The 18,602-nt window shown below is 41.0% G+C and overlaps 1 protein-coding gene across 8 annotated transcripts in view; it reads right to left on the reverse strand.

The window, feature by feature from the left end:
- Nucleotides 1-18,602, reverse strand: part of odr4 (odr-4 GPCR localization factor homolog) — a 119,220-nt gene that overhangs the window by 68,165 nt on the left and 32,453 nt on the right. For 7 of the 8 annotated variants that reach the window (XM_072573963.1, XM_072573966.1, XM_072573958.1 and 4 more), the window contains 3 exons: nt 17,803-17,901; nt 4,864-4,970; nt 967-1,003 (listed from right to left, as the gene is read on the reverse strand). In XM_072573963.1, the coding sequence (XP_072430064.1) occupies nt 967-1,003; nt 4,864-4,970; nt 17,803-17,901 (243 nt within the window). The remainder of the gene's footprint in view (nt 1-966; nt 1,004-4,863; nt 4,971-17,802; nt 17,902-18,602) is intronic. The other variant, XM_072573964.1, reaches the window with a different exon arrangement.

The following is an 18,602-nucleotide window of genomic DNA, read 5'->3' on the forward strand; positions in this document are numbered from 1 at the left end:
CAGGAGAAACAAATCCTGATTGTCGGCAACAGAACTCTAACTGGACAAGGTGTTGCTATGGAAAGAATAATCAGGATCTTAAGGGATCCCTAAACTTCAGTAATTCAAAAAGGGTGTAAGGCTTGAACATATTCCTTTGGCTTGCAAAGAACAGATTGTAGCGTACGCATGTACTTTGCTTCCAGTAGGCATTAGGGACCCATATTATAAACTCAAATAACTATCTAAAATTGATTGTCAGCATTGTTCAACCAGGCCTGCCCAATCACAGAGTTACACTTAACAGTGAAAATTCTATATCGCTTTATGTAGTCTCAAACTTTTTGAGTAAAGTTTATACGCTATCTATTAAGAACAACCATGTGAGTGAGTATGCTGTTTAATCTGATCATCCAACAATCAGCAAATGGGCCAAAGGCAGACAGACATATTCAGTCTGGAAACTGTCTGGTCAACTCAAATTACCCTGGAAAAGAAAAGTATCTAAAAATTTGAGGAAGACTTTAAGCACATTTTATGCTCCTGTTGTGCAGTGAGTGGTATTTTCAACTAACAGAATGCCCTGCTAATTACACAATGAGTGAATGTGTTGAATTTCAATGCTGCTGTGATGTCTTACATGTAGGCAGTAGATCCCAACAAATGGCTGACTAAATTAAACAGCAAAACATTACAAAGGCAAGTCCGAAAGCACAAATGCAAGTGCAGAGCCTAAGCTCTCACCAACTGAGTTTTCATACTGATCGCAAAGCCTCCCAGTTATCTGCTATATTTCGAATGTACACATTAGAAGAACAGTTAAATTTAAGCAAATTTGTAGTTACAATCTTTTCCTGATAATCTGAAGTTGCTTTTACTCAGCAACAAAAATGACAAAGCGGTATGTTGGTGCTTAAATAATTGAAATGTTACTCTATTTCAATCAGATTACTTCAAACTGAATCAATGGCATCATCTTATTCTTACCTGTGGATTGTGAAGATCGTAGGCTCGCACCTTCATTCTGTATACAGAGAGCTTAGAAAAAGTTCTGGTTCATTTTACCCATATGGGAGATTTTAAAAATAGAATTCATAAATTATTTATTGCTGCCATTTAAATTTGTAATTCGTTCGTTTGCAATTCACTTTAATTTGATAAATGTAGACTAATTTTGATTTTGGAGATCCATACCACAGACGTGAAGCATCAAGCTAAACTAAAGGCTCCCAATGGAATACAATTTATGAATTGCCTAGCAGCACAGAATCCCTACAGCGTCGAAGCAAGCCATTCAGCCCATCGATTCCACATGAACCCTCCAAAGAGGATCTCACCTACACCCATGCCCCCTACCCTATCCCTGTAGCCCTACAATTCCAATGGCTAATCCACCTACTCTGAACATCACTGGACGCTATGGGCAATTTAGCATAGCCAATCTACCTAACCTGCACATCTTTATGGGAGGAAACTGGAGCACCCAGAGGAGGAAATGCATGTAGACGCCAAAAGAATGTCAGTGTGGAGTTTGCACCGTCTCCCCGGGCTAGAAATGAAACCGGGTCCCTGGCACAGTGAAGCAGCAGTACTAATCATTGAGCCATTGTGCTGCATGGACAGCTTAAATTTGGGTGCATAAGGAAGAATATGTTGCAGGAGAGGAACATGGGGTTCCTTTAGGCATTTAGTTTTAGGCACTTAAATGTCTGTTTAAAAGATAAATTATCAGTCTATATTTTTGATCAGTTTACCTGGAGGACAATACATATCCAGGTTTGTCAGAATTGTCACTGTAGAGTAACTTAAGGTTCTCACCACTGTATAATTTGATTTGCTAATTGCTAAGCAGACCACAGAGTTCAATGCTAGTACTACGGCTTACTGAACATAGCAACTGAAACTCCTAGGAAACACAAGATTTTGCCAAGTTCAAAGAATGAGCAACACCAGGCCTGCCAAGTGGGTTACTGAACACCATCCACCATATCAAGTTGAGTCAGACTGGTACCCACTGCTGGGTGAACTGCATTTTAGGCTGTTAAAACCTCGGGAAGAAACTGAATGCTCTGAGGATCATTTTGCAATCCTCACTTGATAAAGGCATAGTACCAGCTTTTTGCCTGTCAACAGCCATTGGTTGGTTGTCAGGTAGCTGATCAGCCTAGGTTAAGAACAAGTCATAGTAGGGATTTAATCTCCAAATGTTCAGAAGCAGTATCTTTATCCTATGCAGTAGAAACTCAATTTAAGCCATAAGAAAACCAGTTAATCTTTCCTGCAGCATTTGTTTAAGCCGAGATTTTAACTGATAAATCACAGACATTTTACAAATAAACCAGCCACCCTGTGCCATTTGCATACCACTGCAATCATTCAGATAAGGAAAACCTGGAAGAATCGTTTGTATCGGCAACAACCAACTCAACAGAATTTGTCGACAAAGATAACAGAACTGTCTTTCTAGTTTCTTCTGCTCCAAGTGACTTTTAACCATTTGTATGTCTGGTTGTGTGGTTCCTCATCCAGTTTGGTCTCCTTTGGTCTCCCTACCCCCATGTCAGTTTTCAGTTCCGAGGACCAATGGTTAGTGTAACAGGTGTAAGCACCTCTCCTGCAAACCCTGAAGGTGGTGGACCTGGCTCTCCATGGGAGCTGGCAAGCTGCTCACAGTGATGGCCACACAATTGCATATTTAGAACAATTGGGTCTCCATAGCACAGCTACACTCGTGAAGCGTCTGAGTTGAGGGCCATTCCCTCTGACATAATTGTCTGTGGCTCCTCTGCATGTGGACAATACTCCCTGATCACTGACACTACAGGATCCTCTCCTGCCTGAGGCTGAGCAGGTGCCATGCTCCAGAACTCCTCCACGTTCTAGTGGCTTGGGGCATTTCGTCTTTATTGCACTGAGATGCTCATCAGATTGTACTCCCAAACTTCCTAAGTGTGAAGATATGTGAGATATCAGTAAGTGAATTGGTGGCAGGCTACAGGAGGCAACCTAGTCAGTGCTAACTCCGAGGTCTTGGAACTCTCTTGCTCAGAGATCAAAGTGGCCTCTGGCTGATGAAGCTGCTTCACGGCCTAGGTAGCAGATATTCTCCTGGCACCTGCAAGAAACATGGGAGAATAGTCATTGTGGCCAAGGTTGGAAGAGGTGTGCAATAAATGAAACTGGCCATGGGGTAAATGTGAGAATAAAGAATAGCACTGACTCAGGTGGCATGACAAGGAAAGTCTGGAATCCCTGAAGAAATAGGCCAAGTCTTTTCCCACTAGGTTCTCTTCTCCTAGTGGGTGACAAGTCTGATGTTGGGCACCCTACCACCAAGCCGGACCCTTTCTTCCCTTTTACAGGCTACTTTTCCCTTGAATGAGAATAGGGAGGGATTAAATGAGATGAAAATGGATGGCACAGCTGTCAGTGTTGGTGCTGGTGGTCAGATGTCTTGGGCAAGAGAATGGTGTTAGTGGTCTGGAAGGTTGGCTGGGGGGGGTGGGGGAGGGGAGAAGAGCAGGGAATGATCACGAGTGAGTGCAGATGATATGGCAAACAGTGAAAGTGGGAGGTGAGTGCAACAGCAGAAATAGAGTGATTGCGAGGTAGCAGACAGAGCAGTGTGGCACTTATGGTGGTGGAGCCAGAATTCACTAACCTCCTTGCAGCTCTGCTGGCCACCCTTCTGATCCATTATCCGAGTAGCAACCTCAGATCAGGATGCTGGTCTGGTAGCATGGCTTCCTGTACTGGTCCTTTGGGAAGAGGGCACCACGCATCTCATAAGCGCATCCAGCAGGATGTTCAGGTTCTTGACAGAGAATCATTGTACCATTTTCCCCTTTTCAGATCTCTTCTGAATTAGTATCAAGCAGGGGCCCTTCAAATGCCAGTGCTCATCTGGGTGCAGAGGCCATTTAAGTATTGCGCAGATGTTGGAGATGCTGGTCTTTCGATGGATATCAAATGAGTGATGAGTTCTTTCATTAACAATGCATGGTAAGATGGAGCACCACAGGGATGGGGTAAGTGGTAATTGTTTGGTGAGATACAGCTAGTCTTATGACGAGAAACCCTCTAAGAAACACAACGATACTGATGCTTAGCCAAACAAAATGAAGATTCAGTCCATGGTAACAACACATTTTATAATCATATTGCAATTTTTCAGGGTTAATACTAATGAGAGGTAAATTGTCTTGACAAATCTATTAAATGTAACTAATAAGGTAGTTTTCAGAAAAATTCAAGAAGATGCCACATGAGTTTTCTATCAATATGAGAACTGCTGATTGGGAGTACTATTTTACCATGGACTGAGAATTAGTTGACAAAAAATTCCCAAGAGTCTTCCTTTACTACATTTAAAAAGTCTCTCTTCCACCTCAGTAAGCTTTCTCTTCCATTCTCTATTCTCCAACCAATAAACATTACAACTCATAACAACATCACTTTTCCTAATCAGCAGGACGGACTTCCCTTCATCTGAGATTAGGTTCTGTTTTTCCTTAGCAGAACACCTCTTCTCCCTCATACTTTCCTTAAAGAAGCTGTTTTTCATCCAACCTTGTGTCTGCTAACCTTTTATTCCTGCTACCCCAATAATGGGATCTCTTCATTGTATTTTTTTATTCTTCTTCCAAGGACAACATATTGTCACAATAAAGGGATTTTATTTTAGTCTTGGCTGATGAAGATTCCCACAAATGGCAGAAAACCGTGAAACGAAACACATTTCCTTTCTTGGAAATTTCAAAAAAATGGGAACTGAGAAGCAGCTGAAAAACAAGTTTTCACGATATGATATTTTAAAAACCTATGTTCTGACAGTAGTACACTTTATTACACAAAATGTTCCTCGATTTAACCATTAAAGGATACTTCTTTGAATCAGCATAGACTTGGAGAACAACTCGCTCAGCTGGTTCTTCCTCAGTAAAGCTCCAGAGTCTTTCCTTTGCAGCAGCAGCCTCAACTGCAGTTGCTAACTGTAACAGAACCATTACAAGCAATTATGCAATTCACTTAAATTGACATTCACTTTTTACATGTATTGATTTATAACTGATCACTTAAAGTTGTCAGCCAAGTAGTATGGGCTTGTGAAGCACCAGTGGTTTGCTAATGCCATATTTTATGTTGATGAGAATAGTTATATCACTATAAAGAGGAACTAACTGCACTTCATATTACCTGTCCTGGTATTCACATTACTACAGTAAGTACAGTGAAGCAATTTAGAACATTCTGGAACATAGGACGATAAAATGCCAAACCTTATTCCTCCTCTTGAACAAGGAATAACATGGCAGGTTGTATGATGAATGACAGTGTGCTTTAGTATCAGTATGCACAGTGGGAATGCTATATGGTAATTGGGTGATACATACAAACACATGAACAAGAAGCAGGAAAAGGCCATTCAGCTTCTTGAGCCTGCTCAGCCATTTAATAATATCACAGCTGATCCGACTGTAACCACAAATCCACATTAATGCCAACCTTGAGAACATTAATTGTGCCTTGTTTATGAAGAATCTATCCAACTCTACACTAAAATGTCTCTGCTTTCACCATCTCTACAGGAAGAAAGTTCCAAAGATAAATGACCCTCAAGATTTGTTTTTGCCTAACCTTCTTTTTAAATATCTGACTACTTATTTTTAAATAGTGATTCCTAGTTCTAGATTCTCCCATAAAACACTCTGCACATCTACCCTATCAAGGTCACTCATGTTTCACCAAATCTTCTAAGGCGGCTGGTTAGCTCAGTTGGCTGAATGGTCAGTTTGTGACGCAGAATTCAATTCTTGCATGGCTGAGGTTACCTCTTCAACCACTCCCCTCACCTGAGGCATGATAACCTCAGATTAAACCTCAGTCATTTCTCTCTAACGAGTGGGCAGCCCTATGGCCCAGTCGGACTATGGAACGTTACTGTTTGTTTTACTCTTCTAAACCCCAGGGGATAGAAGTCTAGCCTGTCCAACCTTTCCTTGTAAGACAACCCTCTTATTCAAGCTACTGGACGAGTAAACCACCTCTGAACACATTTATGGCCTTAGTCTCACCAATGTCCATGTAACTGAAGCATAACCTCCTAATTTTGTAGTCAACTGTCTTTGCAATAAATGATAACATTTGATTAGCTTTCCTAATATAAGAAAGTAATAACTAGGAGCAAGGATAGGCAATCTGCTCAGCTATTCAATAAGATCACAACTGATCTTTTTTGTGGCCTCAGCACCACTTACCTGCCCTTTCACCATAACCCTTAATTCCTTTACTGTTCAAAAATTATCTTAGCTTTTAAAGTATTCAATGAGGAAGTCTCAACTATTTCACTAGGCAACAAATTCCATAAATTCACAACCCTCTGGGTGAAGAGGTTCCTTCTCAATTCAGTCCGTAATCTGCTCCACCTAATTTTGAGGTTATGCCCTCTTGTCCACGTTTCACTTGCTAGTAAAAACATAATCTCTACTTCTATCTTACCTATTCCCTTCATAACTTCATATATTTTCATAAGACTCCCCCTCATTTTTCAAAATTCCAACGAATAGAATCCCAGTCTACTCAGTCTTCCTCATAAGCCAACCCTAACTCTGGAATCAACCTAGCGAACCTCCTCTGCACCACCTCTAGTGCCAGTACATCCCTTCTCAAGTAAGGAGACCAAACTTGCACTAGGTGTGGCCTCACCAGCACCCTGTACAGCTACAACATAACCTCTCTGCTTTTAAACAGAATCACTTCAGCAATGAAAGACAAAATTCTATTTCCCTTTTTAATTACCTGTTGCACCTTCAGACCAACTTTGTGTGATTCATGCTCAAGAACACCCAAGTCCCTCTACAAAACAACATGCTGCAATATTAATAGTCCTTTTTACTGTTATTCCCACTAAAATGGAAGACTTCACATTTATTAACATTGTTCTGCATCTGCCAGACCTTTGCCCACTCACTTAAACTATCTATTTTCACAGCCTCTGCACACTTTGCTCTACCACTCATCTTTGCGTCATCCTCAAACTTTGATACACTAAACGTGATCCCCAACTCCAAATTATTTATATAAATTGTGAATAATTGTGGTCCCAACACTGATCACTAAGGCATACCACTAGTCATTGATTGCGAACCAGAAAAGCACTAATTTATCCCAACTCTTTGCTTTCTGTTACTTAACCAATCCATGCTAATTCATTGCTTGTAACACTGCGCATCTGTAGCACCATGCATCTTTATCTGAGGCAGTAGCCTTTTGTGTGGCACCTTGTCAAATGTACCTTGCCTAATTAATTGCTTATTTGCATATTATCCTTTTGTGGTTGATGCACTAGGAAAGAGCCAGATCCCTTTGCATCTCAGAGGTCTGCAATCTCCCACTGTTTAGATAATGGTTTCTGGAAGATGGAAACTTGATGCTTCTAATTTGTAAAATTGTGAATAAATAAAATATGGCAGACATGTCCGCATTATTCTGTGAATATCCACTGCAATTCACTAACACCACACTTTTCTACAGCTGGCACTTCTCATTTAAAAGAATAATCACAGAATGTTCGAAACTCAGTCATTACATGGGAAGTGCATCAAGTTAGGCAGGTAATCTAAAGCTCTTGACCATAATTTGTAGAAAATTGGAGAAGCAGTAGGCCATTCAGCCCTTTAAGCCTGCTCAGATATTCTTATAACCATGGCTGATCACACATCTTAATAGTCTGATCCTACTTTCTCCCAATAGCCTTTGATTCCCTTTGCCTGAAAAATTATACTTAATGCCCTCTTGAAACATTTAATATTTTGGACTCAATTGCTTTTTGCGCGAGAGAATTACAAAGGCTTAGCACACTGTGGGCGAAGAAATTTCTTCTCATCTCAGTCCTAAAGGGCCAATCCCATATCTGCAAACTATGATCTCTGGTTATGGATTCCCCGGTCATCGAGAACATCCTTCCCATATTTATCCTGTCTTGCCCTCTTAGAATTTTATAGGTTTTGATGAGATCCCACCTCATTCTTTTAAGCTCCAGTGAATATAGACCTAACTGATCCAGTCTTTTTTTGTACATCAGTCCCACCATCCCAATAATCAGTCTAGTAGGTCTACAGTGCACTTTCTCCATTGCCAGAACAGCTTTCCTCCAATAATGAGAACAAAACTGCACATAATTGTCTAGATGGGGATCTCACCAAGCCCTGTATAATTACAGACAGTCATCCTTATTCATGTACTTGATTCCTCTCATTATAAAGGTAAACATACCATTTGGGTTCTTCAACACCTGCTACATCTGCATGCTTAATTTCAGTGACCGGTGCACAAAGTAACCAGGTTTCATTGTACCACCCTCTTTCCCATTCTATCATTATTCAGATAATAACCTGTCTTCTTATCTTTAGTAAAAGGTAAAAACAATGACTGCAGATGCTGGAAACCAGATTCTGGATCAGTGGTGCTGGAAGAGCATAGCAGTTCAGGCAGCATCCAAAGAGCAGCGAAATCGACGTTTCGGGCAAAAGCGTGATGAAGGGCTTTTAACTGAAGCGTCGATTTCGCTGCTCTTTGGATGCTGCCTGAACTGCTGCGCTCTTCCAGCACCACTAATCCAGATTCTTATCTTTCGTATCAAGAGTGGGTAACCTCTCATTTATCCCCATCATACTTCATCTGCCATGCATGTGTCCACTCACTCAACTTGTCCAAATCAGAGTGAAGCATTTCTGCATCCTCCTCATGGTTCACTCTCCCACCCAGCTTTGTGTCATCTGTAAACTTGAGATATTAAATTAATGATTTAGATCAGGGAATTAAATGTATGTGGTGAATAGATGGGGTCCAAGCACCGACCCCTTTGGTACCACACTAGTCACTGTCTACCACTCAGGAAAAGACCCATTTATTTTTATTCACTGTTTCCTGTCTGCCAACCAATTGTCCACGCATGTTAGTAGTCTACCTCCAATCACTAGCAATTTAATCTTACATGTCTTATGTGGAACCTTATCAAAAGCCTCAGTAAACCATATCCACTGGCTGTCACTTATCAAATCTACAATTACATCTTTGAAAAATTCCAGTAGATTGGTCAAGTATGACTTCCTTCTCGTAAATCCATGTCTCGATCCTCTCATTTTCCAAATGCTCTGCTATTAAATTGCTTATAATAGACTGTAACATTTCCCCTTCCACTGATGTCAGGCTAACTGATCTATAATTCCCTGCTTTCTATTGACCTTATTTAAATAAATGGGGTTACATTAGCTACCCTTCAATCTACAGAATTGTTCCAGAGTCTATAGAATCTTGAAAAGGTGACTACCAATCTTTCCACTATTTTTAGAGCCACTTCCTTAACTACTCTGGGGTGTAAATTATGGAGTGCTGGAGGTTGACTCATCTTTATTCCCATCAATTTCCCTAACACTATTTCCCTACTAATAATGATTTCCTTCAGTTTCTCTCTCACAAAACCCAGTGTTTCCCAACATTTTTGGGACACATGTTCCCAAACAATAACCTGGAGCTCTGGATTACTAATTCAGTAACACTACCACTAGATTACTGCCTCCCTTTAAATATGCATTGATGGATGTTTCAATAAGTTTTTTTTTATTCTGCTCTGTCCACAGTTTATGATGGAATGTTTTTAATGAATGATAAATGTGTAATCACTAGCATTTAAAATTCAAATGTTATAGATTTCTTCTCATCACATTTCTTTACAATACAATACTTTGAGGTTCCCAGTCAAAGGTACTTTATTCAGCTGATGCCTAACTGAGTTTTGATAATATTACTGGCTTCCGAATGGTAACTGTTTACAATAAGATGCTTAGTTATTCTGTTTGTTGAACATTGTGTTGAGTTTAATGATGACGGAGCTTTGTATTTGCACGTGCAGAGTCTATTTTCGAAAGGTTATTGATCAATAGTAGGACAGGACCATTTGATGGGCCGGCAGGCTAGGGAAAAACAGTTGATGGGTCAAACTTCTGGAAAACCTTGGTCTACTTTATAATTGGTAAATCACGATGAACTTTTGTTGTCAATGGTAGAAGGTAATAGGCAGAGTTCATTCCAACATATCCCCCTTCAATTGCAAAAAAAAAGTAACTGAAAAGAAATTTACCCCACTTTATTTGAGAATTTTTCAGCTGTTTGGCTAATATATCTACAACAGATATTTAGCCTCAAAGTTAACTCAAGGGTAAGGCAGATAATTAATAGCAGATAGGTACAGACTCCTTGTCAGATAAGAAAAACTCTGTTAGATTCCACTCACACAAGGAACACTACTGTCAAGGAACTCTGGCATTTACTTTGAATAATATAATATTTGCTGTGACATCAAGATTAAGAAAGTCAGAAAGAGATCATTATCAAATCATTCAAGACAATTAGGATTAACAAATCAGTTAACACACAGAAACTGGTTAGTTGTGGAAATGATATGTCGAATGTTAATGAAGATGATGCTGAAGTTAATAGTCCATATGATGATGCCAATCAGCTTAAAATAAGTTGTTTGGTTCTGAAGATGAAGAAAGTGATTTTTATGGATTTTACTATCTTAACGTTGTAGATTCAGATTACTTATATGTAGGCAACTTTGGGTTTGTTTTATGTCTGAGATACCCATTCGCACTAGTATACCCTTACTTTGTATTTCTCTCTGTGATGATCTTTGTCACTTGATTCCAATTTGTCTATCTTTCTACAGTTACATCACAGCCCATGAACAATATTCAGCAATATTCTGTTGCATTCTTTTAGTCATTTTTAAAAAGTATTTCTGAACTAACTTGCCTACTGCAGATAATATTATTTCCTGACATCTCAAACCCAGGCTCCATACTAATTGAATCCATTCTATCTTTCATTTTTGCTTAGAATGATCTTTACTTAAAAAGCTTCCTTCCTTTCAACTCGCTGTATTTCAACAATTTCATTCTGTGAAGTATCTAATTGTTATCTTTATGAGTTGTCTGCTGAGAAGGTAAGAGATTCCAAATCACTTTTCAAAGATACATATTAACTTTATACTCATGCAATAGTCCACCTCAAAGTTTTTGCGAAAAAAAATCTAGTCTTCGAAACTTGACTTTTACATAAGTAGCATTCTTGGACAGGCTGAAATTCTCTCTTCCATCACTTTGCTATCACAATTGCCAAACTGTTCCCATGAAACCTTCCCAAAAAGTAGGGCAGATGGAACCATAAGCATTTTCATTATTTCATTATTATTAAGAAGTAAACAATAACTTCTGTGGGTGGAGACAATAAATTTTATACATTAAATCCATTAATTTTATCATTTAATCCAAAAAAAGGTCTTGTACACAGGTTTATACAATTTCACTTTTTTTTTTCCACAGTAGAGAAAATACTAGTACTACAGGCACTTAGCTGCAGGGTATGTACTGAAATAAATTACCATCTATTAAACAAAACCCTCTTTGTTTACAGAACCAAATAACTCATTCCAATCTGCTTCCTGAAAAGCATCTTCACATGGATCAAAACTATCATTTTCATTAGCAGTCACAGTCATCAGCTATATCAAGGTTGTCAATTTACAAGGTTGGATTGGCAGGAACACAGTACACACCAGTGAGATGGAGCTTGGACAGCACAGATTGATGAACATAAACAGCTGCCTTCAGTGGTGTGCCAGTCTATGATTCTATGAAGTAGATTCTCAACAGGATAAGTTTGAATTCAGTTGCAAATGAGAAGTAAGCACATGGAGTTTGAGGTTTTTGACGAGGAGTCACAGGTTGACTGATACATCGGGTATATGAGAAATGAACGAATTCTTTGGCCAAACATTGGGGCCATCTTTTACACAAGATCAACCAGTAACTAAGTATATATAGCATGCTATTTCATATCACATTAGGAATTATATGTCAACATTGACAAACCATACAGGCAGTCATACAGTCGGCATCATACAACACAGAAACAGACCCTTCAGTACAATCAATCCATGCTGAATATAATCCCAAGCTAAACTAGTTCCACCTGCCTGCTCCTAGTCCATATCTCTCCAAACCTTTGCTATTCATGTACATATTCAAATGTCTTAAATGTTGTGATGGTACCCACATCCACCACTTCCTCAGGAAGTTCATTCCACACACAAACAACCCTCTATGTAAAACACTTGCTCCTTATTTGTGTCATATGATATTTAATACATGGTGTCTCAATGACCTAAAGGTATTTTTGCTTGACTATTAATTCAGAAACTCAGCTTGTATTCTGAGGACCTGGGTTCAAATCCCGCCACGGCAGAATGTGGAACTTAAAAATGTGGAATTAAGAATCGACTACTGATCGTGAAACCATTGTCTATTGCTAGATAAACCCATCTGGCTCATTAATGTCCTTCAGAGAAGGAAATCTGCCTGGTCTGGCTTTCGTGCGACTCCAGGCCTAGAGCAATGTGTTTGAATCTCAGCTGACCTCTAAAACAGCGTAGCAAGCTACTCAGACATACCAATCACTACAAAGTCTCAACAAAGAAATGAAACCAGACAGACCACTGGCATTGACCTAAGACAACAGCAAAAACTGCCCTGTCAAGCCTGCAAAGTGCTTCTTATTAAGATTCGGGGGTTAATGCCAAAAGTGGATGAGGTGATTCACGATAAGTTAACAGCCTGACATAGTCATACTCATAGAATTATACCTACAGATAATGTCACAGACTCGACCATCATCATCCCTGGATACATCCTGTCTCACTAGTAGGAGATACCCAGCAGAGGAACAATGCTATACATGTGGAAGGGAATTACTGTGGAGTTCTCAACATTGACACTATGAAGTCACATGGCCTCAAGTTTAATATGGGCAAGAAAGCCTCATGTTGATTACCATGTACTGTGCTCCTTTGGCTGTTGAATCAGTACTCCTCCATGTTGAACAACACTTGGAAGAAGCACAGGCATAAAATATATGCTAGGTTGTATTTTAATGTCCACCATCAACAGTGGCTTGACAGCAGCACTAATGATCAAGCTGGTCAGGTCCTAAAGAAGATAGCTGCTAGACTGGGCCTATGGTAGATGGTGAGGGAACAAACAAAAGGGAAAAATACATGTGACCTCATCCTTACCAATCTACCAGCTGCAGATGCATCTGTGTGATGCTATCAGTAAGAATGTCCAATGCACAGTCCTTATGGAGATGAAGTCCCACCTTCACAGTGAGAATATCCACCATTGTGTTGTGTGGCATTATCACGATGCTAAATGGAACAGGCCTTGAACAGATCAGCAACACAAGATAGGGCATCCATGAGGTGCTGTTGGTCATCAACAGCAGCAGAATTGTACTCCAGCACAACATGCAACCTAACGCGCCCAGGCATATTCCTCCATTCAACTATTACCATCAAGCCAAAAGATTGACACTGGTTCGATGGAGATTGCAAAAGGGCACACCAGGAGCAGCACCAGTCGTACGTAAGATTGAAGTGTCACCCTGGTGAAGCTACCAAACAGGACTACTTGCCAAACAGCATAAGCTGCAAGTGATAGACAGAGGAGAGATGCTAGAGAGTTAGAGTCAAAAGGTGTAGCACTGGAAAAGTACTGCATGTCAGGTAGCATCCAAGAAGCAGGAGAGCTGACGTTTCAGGTGTAAGCCCTTCATCAGGAATGTGGTGACAGAGCTAGGCAATCCCACAATCAACAGATCAGATCTAAGCTCTGCAGTCCTGTTACACCTTGCTTGAATGTAAGTGGACAATTAAACAAATCACTAGAGATGAAGGTTCCACAAACATCCCCATCCTCAATGACAGAAGAGCTCTGCACATCAGTGTACAAAATAAGACTGAAGCATTCACAGCAATCTTCAGCCAGATGTTCCAAGTAGATGATTCATCTCGGCCTTCTCCAGTGGTCCCTAGTATCACAGATACTAGTCCTCAGCTAATTCAATTCACTTCACTTGATATTAAGAAATGGTTGGAGGCAGTGGACACTGCAAATACTGGATGTCTGACAAAGTTCAGATGAACAAAGTTAAAAATCACACAACTTGTCCACTCCAGTCCAACACCTGCTCCTCCACATCATAACATTCAAGTAAAAGTCCTGAAGACTCGTGTTCCAGAACATGCCACTCTGCTAACCATGTTGTTCCAATACAGCTGTGACCCTGGCATGTATTCAACAAGGTGGAACACTGCCCAGTTATGTCCTGTACATAAAAAGCAGGACAAATCCAACCCAGCCAATTAGATTAGATTCCCTACAGTGTGGAAACAGGCCCTTCAGCCCAACAAGTCCACACCGACTCTCCGAAGAGCAATCCACCAGACCCATTCCTCTACATTTACCCCTTCACCTAATACTACAGGCAATTCACCTAACCTGCACATTTTTGGACTGTAGGACGAAACCGGAGCACCCGGAGGAAACCCACGCAGACACGAGGAGAATGTGCAAACTCCACACAGACAGTTGCCCGAGGGGGGGATTTGAACCCGGGTCCCTGGTGCTGTCAGGCAGCAATGCTAACCACTGTGCCACCATGCCGCTCCACTAATTAATGCCTCAGTAGTCTGTTAGCCATTATCATTAAAATGATGGAAGGTGTCATCAACACCTGCTCAGCAATAACCTGCTCACTGATGCCCAGTCTGAGTGCCATCAGGACCACTCAGCTCCTAACTTAATTAAGTTTTGATTTAAACATGGACAAAAGGGCTGAATTTCAAAGATGAGGTGAGAGTGACAGCCCTTGACACTAATGCTGCAATGGACAGAGTGTGGCATTAAGGAACTCCATGGGGAGCAGGGGACAAACTTCCTGCTGGTTGGAATCATACTTATCCCATATAAAGATGGTTATGGTTATTGAAGGTCAGTCCTCTCAGCTCCAGGACATAACTGCAAGAGTTCCTCAAGGTAGTATCCAAGGTTCAACCATCTTCAGCTGCTTCATAATGACCTTCCCTCCATCATAAGGTCAGAAGTGGAGGTGTTCACCAATGATTGCACAATGTTTCGCATTATTTGCGACTCTTCAGCTACTCAAGCAGTCCATGTTCAAAATCAACAAGATTTGGACAATATTCAAGCTTGGACTAACAAGTGGCAGGTAACATTGGCACCACACAAATGCCAGGCAATGACCATCTCCAATAACGGACAATCTAACCACCACCCATTGACATTCAATGATGTTACCATCACTGAATCTCCAACTATCAACATCCTGGGGGTTTACCACCGACCAGAAACTGAACTGGACTAGCCATATAAGTACAAGAGCAGATCAGAGGCTAGGAATACTGCGATATGTAACTCACCACCACAGTCCCTAAAGCCTGTCCGCCATCCACAAGGCACAAGTCAGGAATGTAATGGAATATTGTTCATTTACCCGGATGGGTGTACTTCCAACACTCAAAAAGCTTGACACCATCCAGTACAAAGCATATCACTTGACTGACACCATATCCACAAACATCCAATTCCTCCACCACCGACGCTGAGTAGCAACAGTCTGTACTAAATAGAAGATGCACTGCAGAAATTTGCCAAAGATCCTTAGAAAGCAATTTCCAAATGCTCAATCACTTCCATCTAGAAGGACATGGGAACACCAAGTCCTACAACTTCCTCTCCAAACCACTCACCATCATGACTTGGAAATGTATTGCCAGTCTTTCACTGTTGCTAGGTCAAAATGGTTATGTGCATGGGAGATCATGCCTCACAAATTTGTTGAGTTTTTTGATGAAGTGACCAGAAAGGTTGACGAGAGCAGGGCAGTAGACATGGTCTATATGGATTCCAGTAAGGCCTTTGATAAGGTTCCACATGGTACACTGCTCTAGAAAGTTAGCTTGCATGGAATCCAGGGGGAGCTGGCAAATTGGATACAAAATTGGCTTGATGGAAGGAAGCAGAGGGTAAAAGTAGAAGGGTGTTTGTCAGACTGGAGGCCTGTTACTAATGGAGTGCCAGGGGTCGGTGCTGGGCCCATTGATGTTGGTTATCTATTTCAATGATTTGGACAAGAATATACAAGGCATGATTAATAAGTTTGCAGATGACATGAAATAGGCAGTATCGCGGACAATGAGGAAGGTTATTAGAAATTGCAGCAGGATTTTGATCAACTGGGGAAGTGGCCGAGTAATGGAAAATGGAGTTTCTTACAGATACGTGTGAGGTCTTGCATTTTGGAAAGTCAAATCAAGGTAGGAGTTTCATGGTGAATGGCAGGGCCTTAAGGAATATAGTAGAACAGAGAGGCCTTGGAGTTCAGGTGTATGGTTCTCTGAAAGTGGAGTCACAGGTAGTCAAGGCAGTGAAGAAAACTTTTGGCATGCTGGCCTTTATCATTCAGGGCATTGAGTATAGAAGTTGGAAAGTTATGCTACAGTTCTACAGGACGTTGGTGAGGCCACACGGAGTATTGTGTTCAGTTTTGGTTGCCTTGTTATAGGAAGGATGTTATTAAACTGGAAAGAGTGCAGAAGGGATTTACAAGGATGTTGCCAGGACTCAATGGTCTGAGTTATAGGGACAGATTGGACAAGCTAGGACTTTTGTCTTAAGAGCACAGGAGACTGAGGGGGGGATCTTATAAAAGTGTATAAGATCATGACAGGCATGGATAAGGTGAATGCACTCAGTCTTTTTCCCAGGGTTGGGGAATTGAGGACTAGATTAAGGTTAGAGGGGAAAGAATAAAAGGAAACTGGAGAGGCAATGTTTTTTTACATAGAGATTGGTGGGCATGTGGAATGAGCTGCCAGTGGTTGAGATGGGTACATTAACAACATTTAAAAGGTATTTGGACAAATACATGGAGAGGAAGGTTTAGAAGGCCAAGTGCAGGGAAAAGGGGGTTAGCAAGAATGGACGTTTTAGTCAGCATGCGCTGGTTTGGGCCAAAGGGGCCCTGTCTCTGTGACTCTCTAAAATCTAGGAATTCCCTCCCCAAGGGGATTGTGAACCAAAATGGACTGTAGCAGTTCAAGAAAGCAGCTCACCACCACATTCTCAAGAGTAACTAGGGATAGGCAATAAATGCCCAGGTCCTGGGCAAGTAATGCCCAGGTCCCAGAAGTGAATTAAAAAAAAGATACAGCACTCGGGTCCCAGGTTCAATTCCAGCCTCAGGCAACTGTCTGTGTGGAGTTTGCACATTCTCCCCGTGTCTGCATGGGTTTCCTCCGGGTGCTCCAGTTTCCTCCCACAGTCCAGAGATATGCAAGTCAGGTGAATTGGCCATGCTAAATTGCCCGCAGTGTTAGGTGCATTAGTCAGAGGGAAATGGGTCTGGGTGGGTTACTCTTCAGAGGGTCAGTGTGGACTGGTTGGGCCGAATGGCCTGTTTCCACACTGTGGGGAATCTAATCTAATCTAATCTATACAAAAACCAAGAACACCTAGAAGACTAAATCTTGGTATTTCTTGCTGAAAACAATCCATCTCTAGTGGCTGGGTATATGAATAGGAGGAGTTTGGAGGGATATGGGCCAGGTGCCCATGGGATATGGCAGATGGGACTAGATTGGGTAGGGATATCTGGTCGGCATGGACAAGTTGGACCGATGGGCCTGTTTCTGTGTGTACATCTCTATGACACATAACAAGACATCAAAAATAACAATTTTAAATATAATATCTCCCTAAGTATAGTAAACTGCTTTCATAAATCCTGATGAAACTGCAGTTAGGGTTTTTGTTAGGAGTGCGTGTTCCCCTCCATCTACATTCAAAAATGTACAAATTGTTTCCAAATGCCTAAATAGCAAAACAATTGTCTTGTACTCACTTTCCGAAAAATATCATGAGCTTCCTCCTTTGTCATTTTTGGAGGTCTGATAAGAAACACTCCAAGGACCAATATCCCTCCTGGTAACATTCTGGAAACCTGATATGTATGGGAAACATGTACATGTTAAAACTCATTCTATATTAAGCACTGCTATTGTTTAATCAAAGTACACAAATAAAAATTAAAAGACAATGAATACAATGAAAGTATCAATCATTACACTTAAAAATGGTCAAGAACCTTGTTAGAATTATTAAAATATGCCAGTCCTGCGCTTCAGTGAGGACAAGGCCGACAGATAGAAAATGTAGAAGATGTAAATTGGAAAATAGATTAAAGGAAGAAATGCCGCAGGGGGAAGAGAGATTGAATCCGACAATTAGAGACAAGAAGAATAATCAATAAGATTTGAGATACAGGTAAGAAAGAAACTTTGGCATACAGTAACAGTGTGCAACTATGCTCACAGCTGAAAACTGGTGTGCGGGAGAAAGCATGCGAGAGAGGAAGACAGCGCGGGAGATAGCACGCAAGACAAAGCGAGGGAACACAGAATGAGCAAGAGAGGGCGCAGGCAATGAATGCACACAGAGAATAAATGGAGCATGCAATATAGAATGATATGAGGGAGCTCGTGAGCAAAGGAAACTGCGACTGAGGGATGGCAACGATGTGCAATCAAAGGAAGGCACGCGAGAGTGACCAAGGAACAGGAAGAGCGAGTAACTGAGGGAGTCTCTGCACAAATGAGACACATCCCCCAGGTTAGAGAACATTTGAAATACTGATGTGCATGC

Source organism: Chiloscyllium punctatum, chromosome 7 (assembly GCF_047496795.1).
Source record: "Chiloscyllium punctatum isolate Juve2018m chromosome 7, sChiPun1.3, whole genome shotgun sequence".
NCBI lineage: Eukaryota > Metazoa > Chordata > Chondrichthyes > Orectolobiformes > Hemiscylliidae > Chiloscyllium > Chiloscyllium punctatum.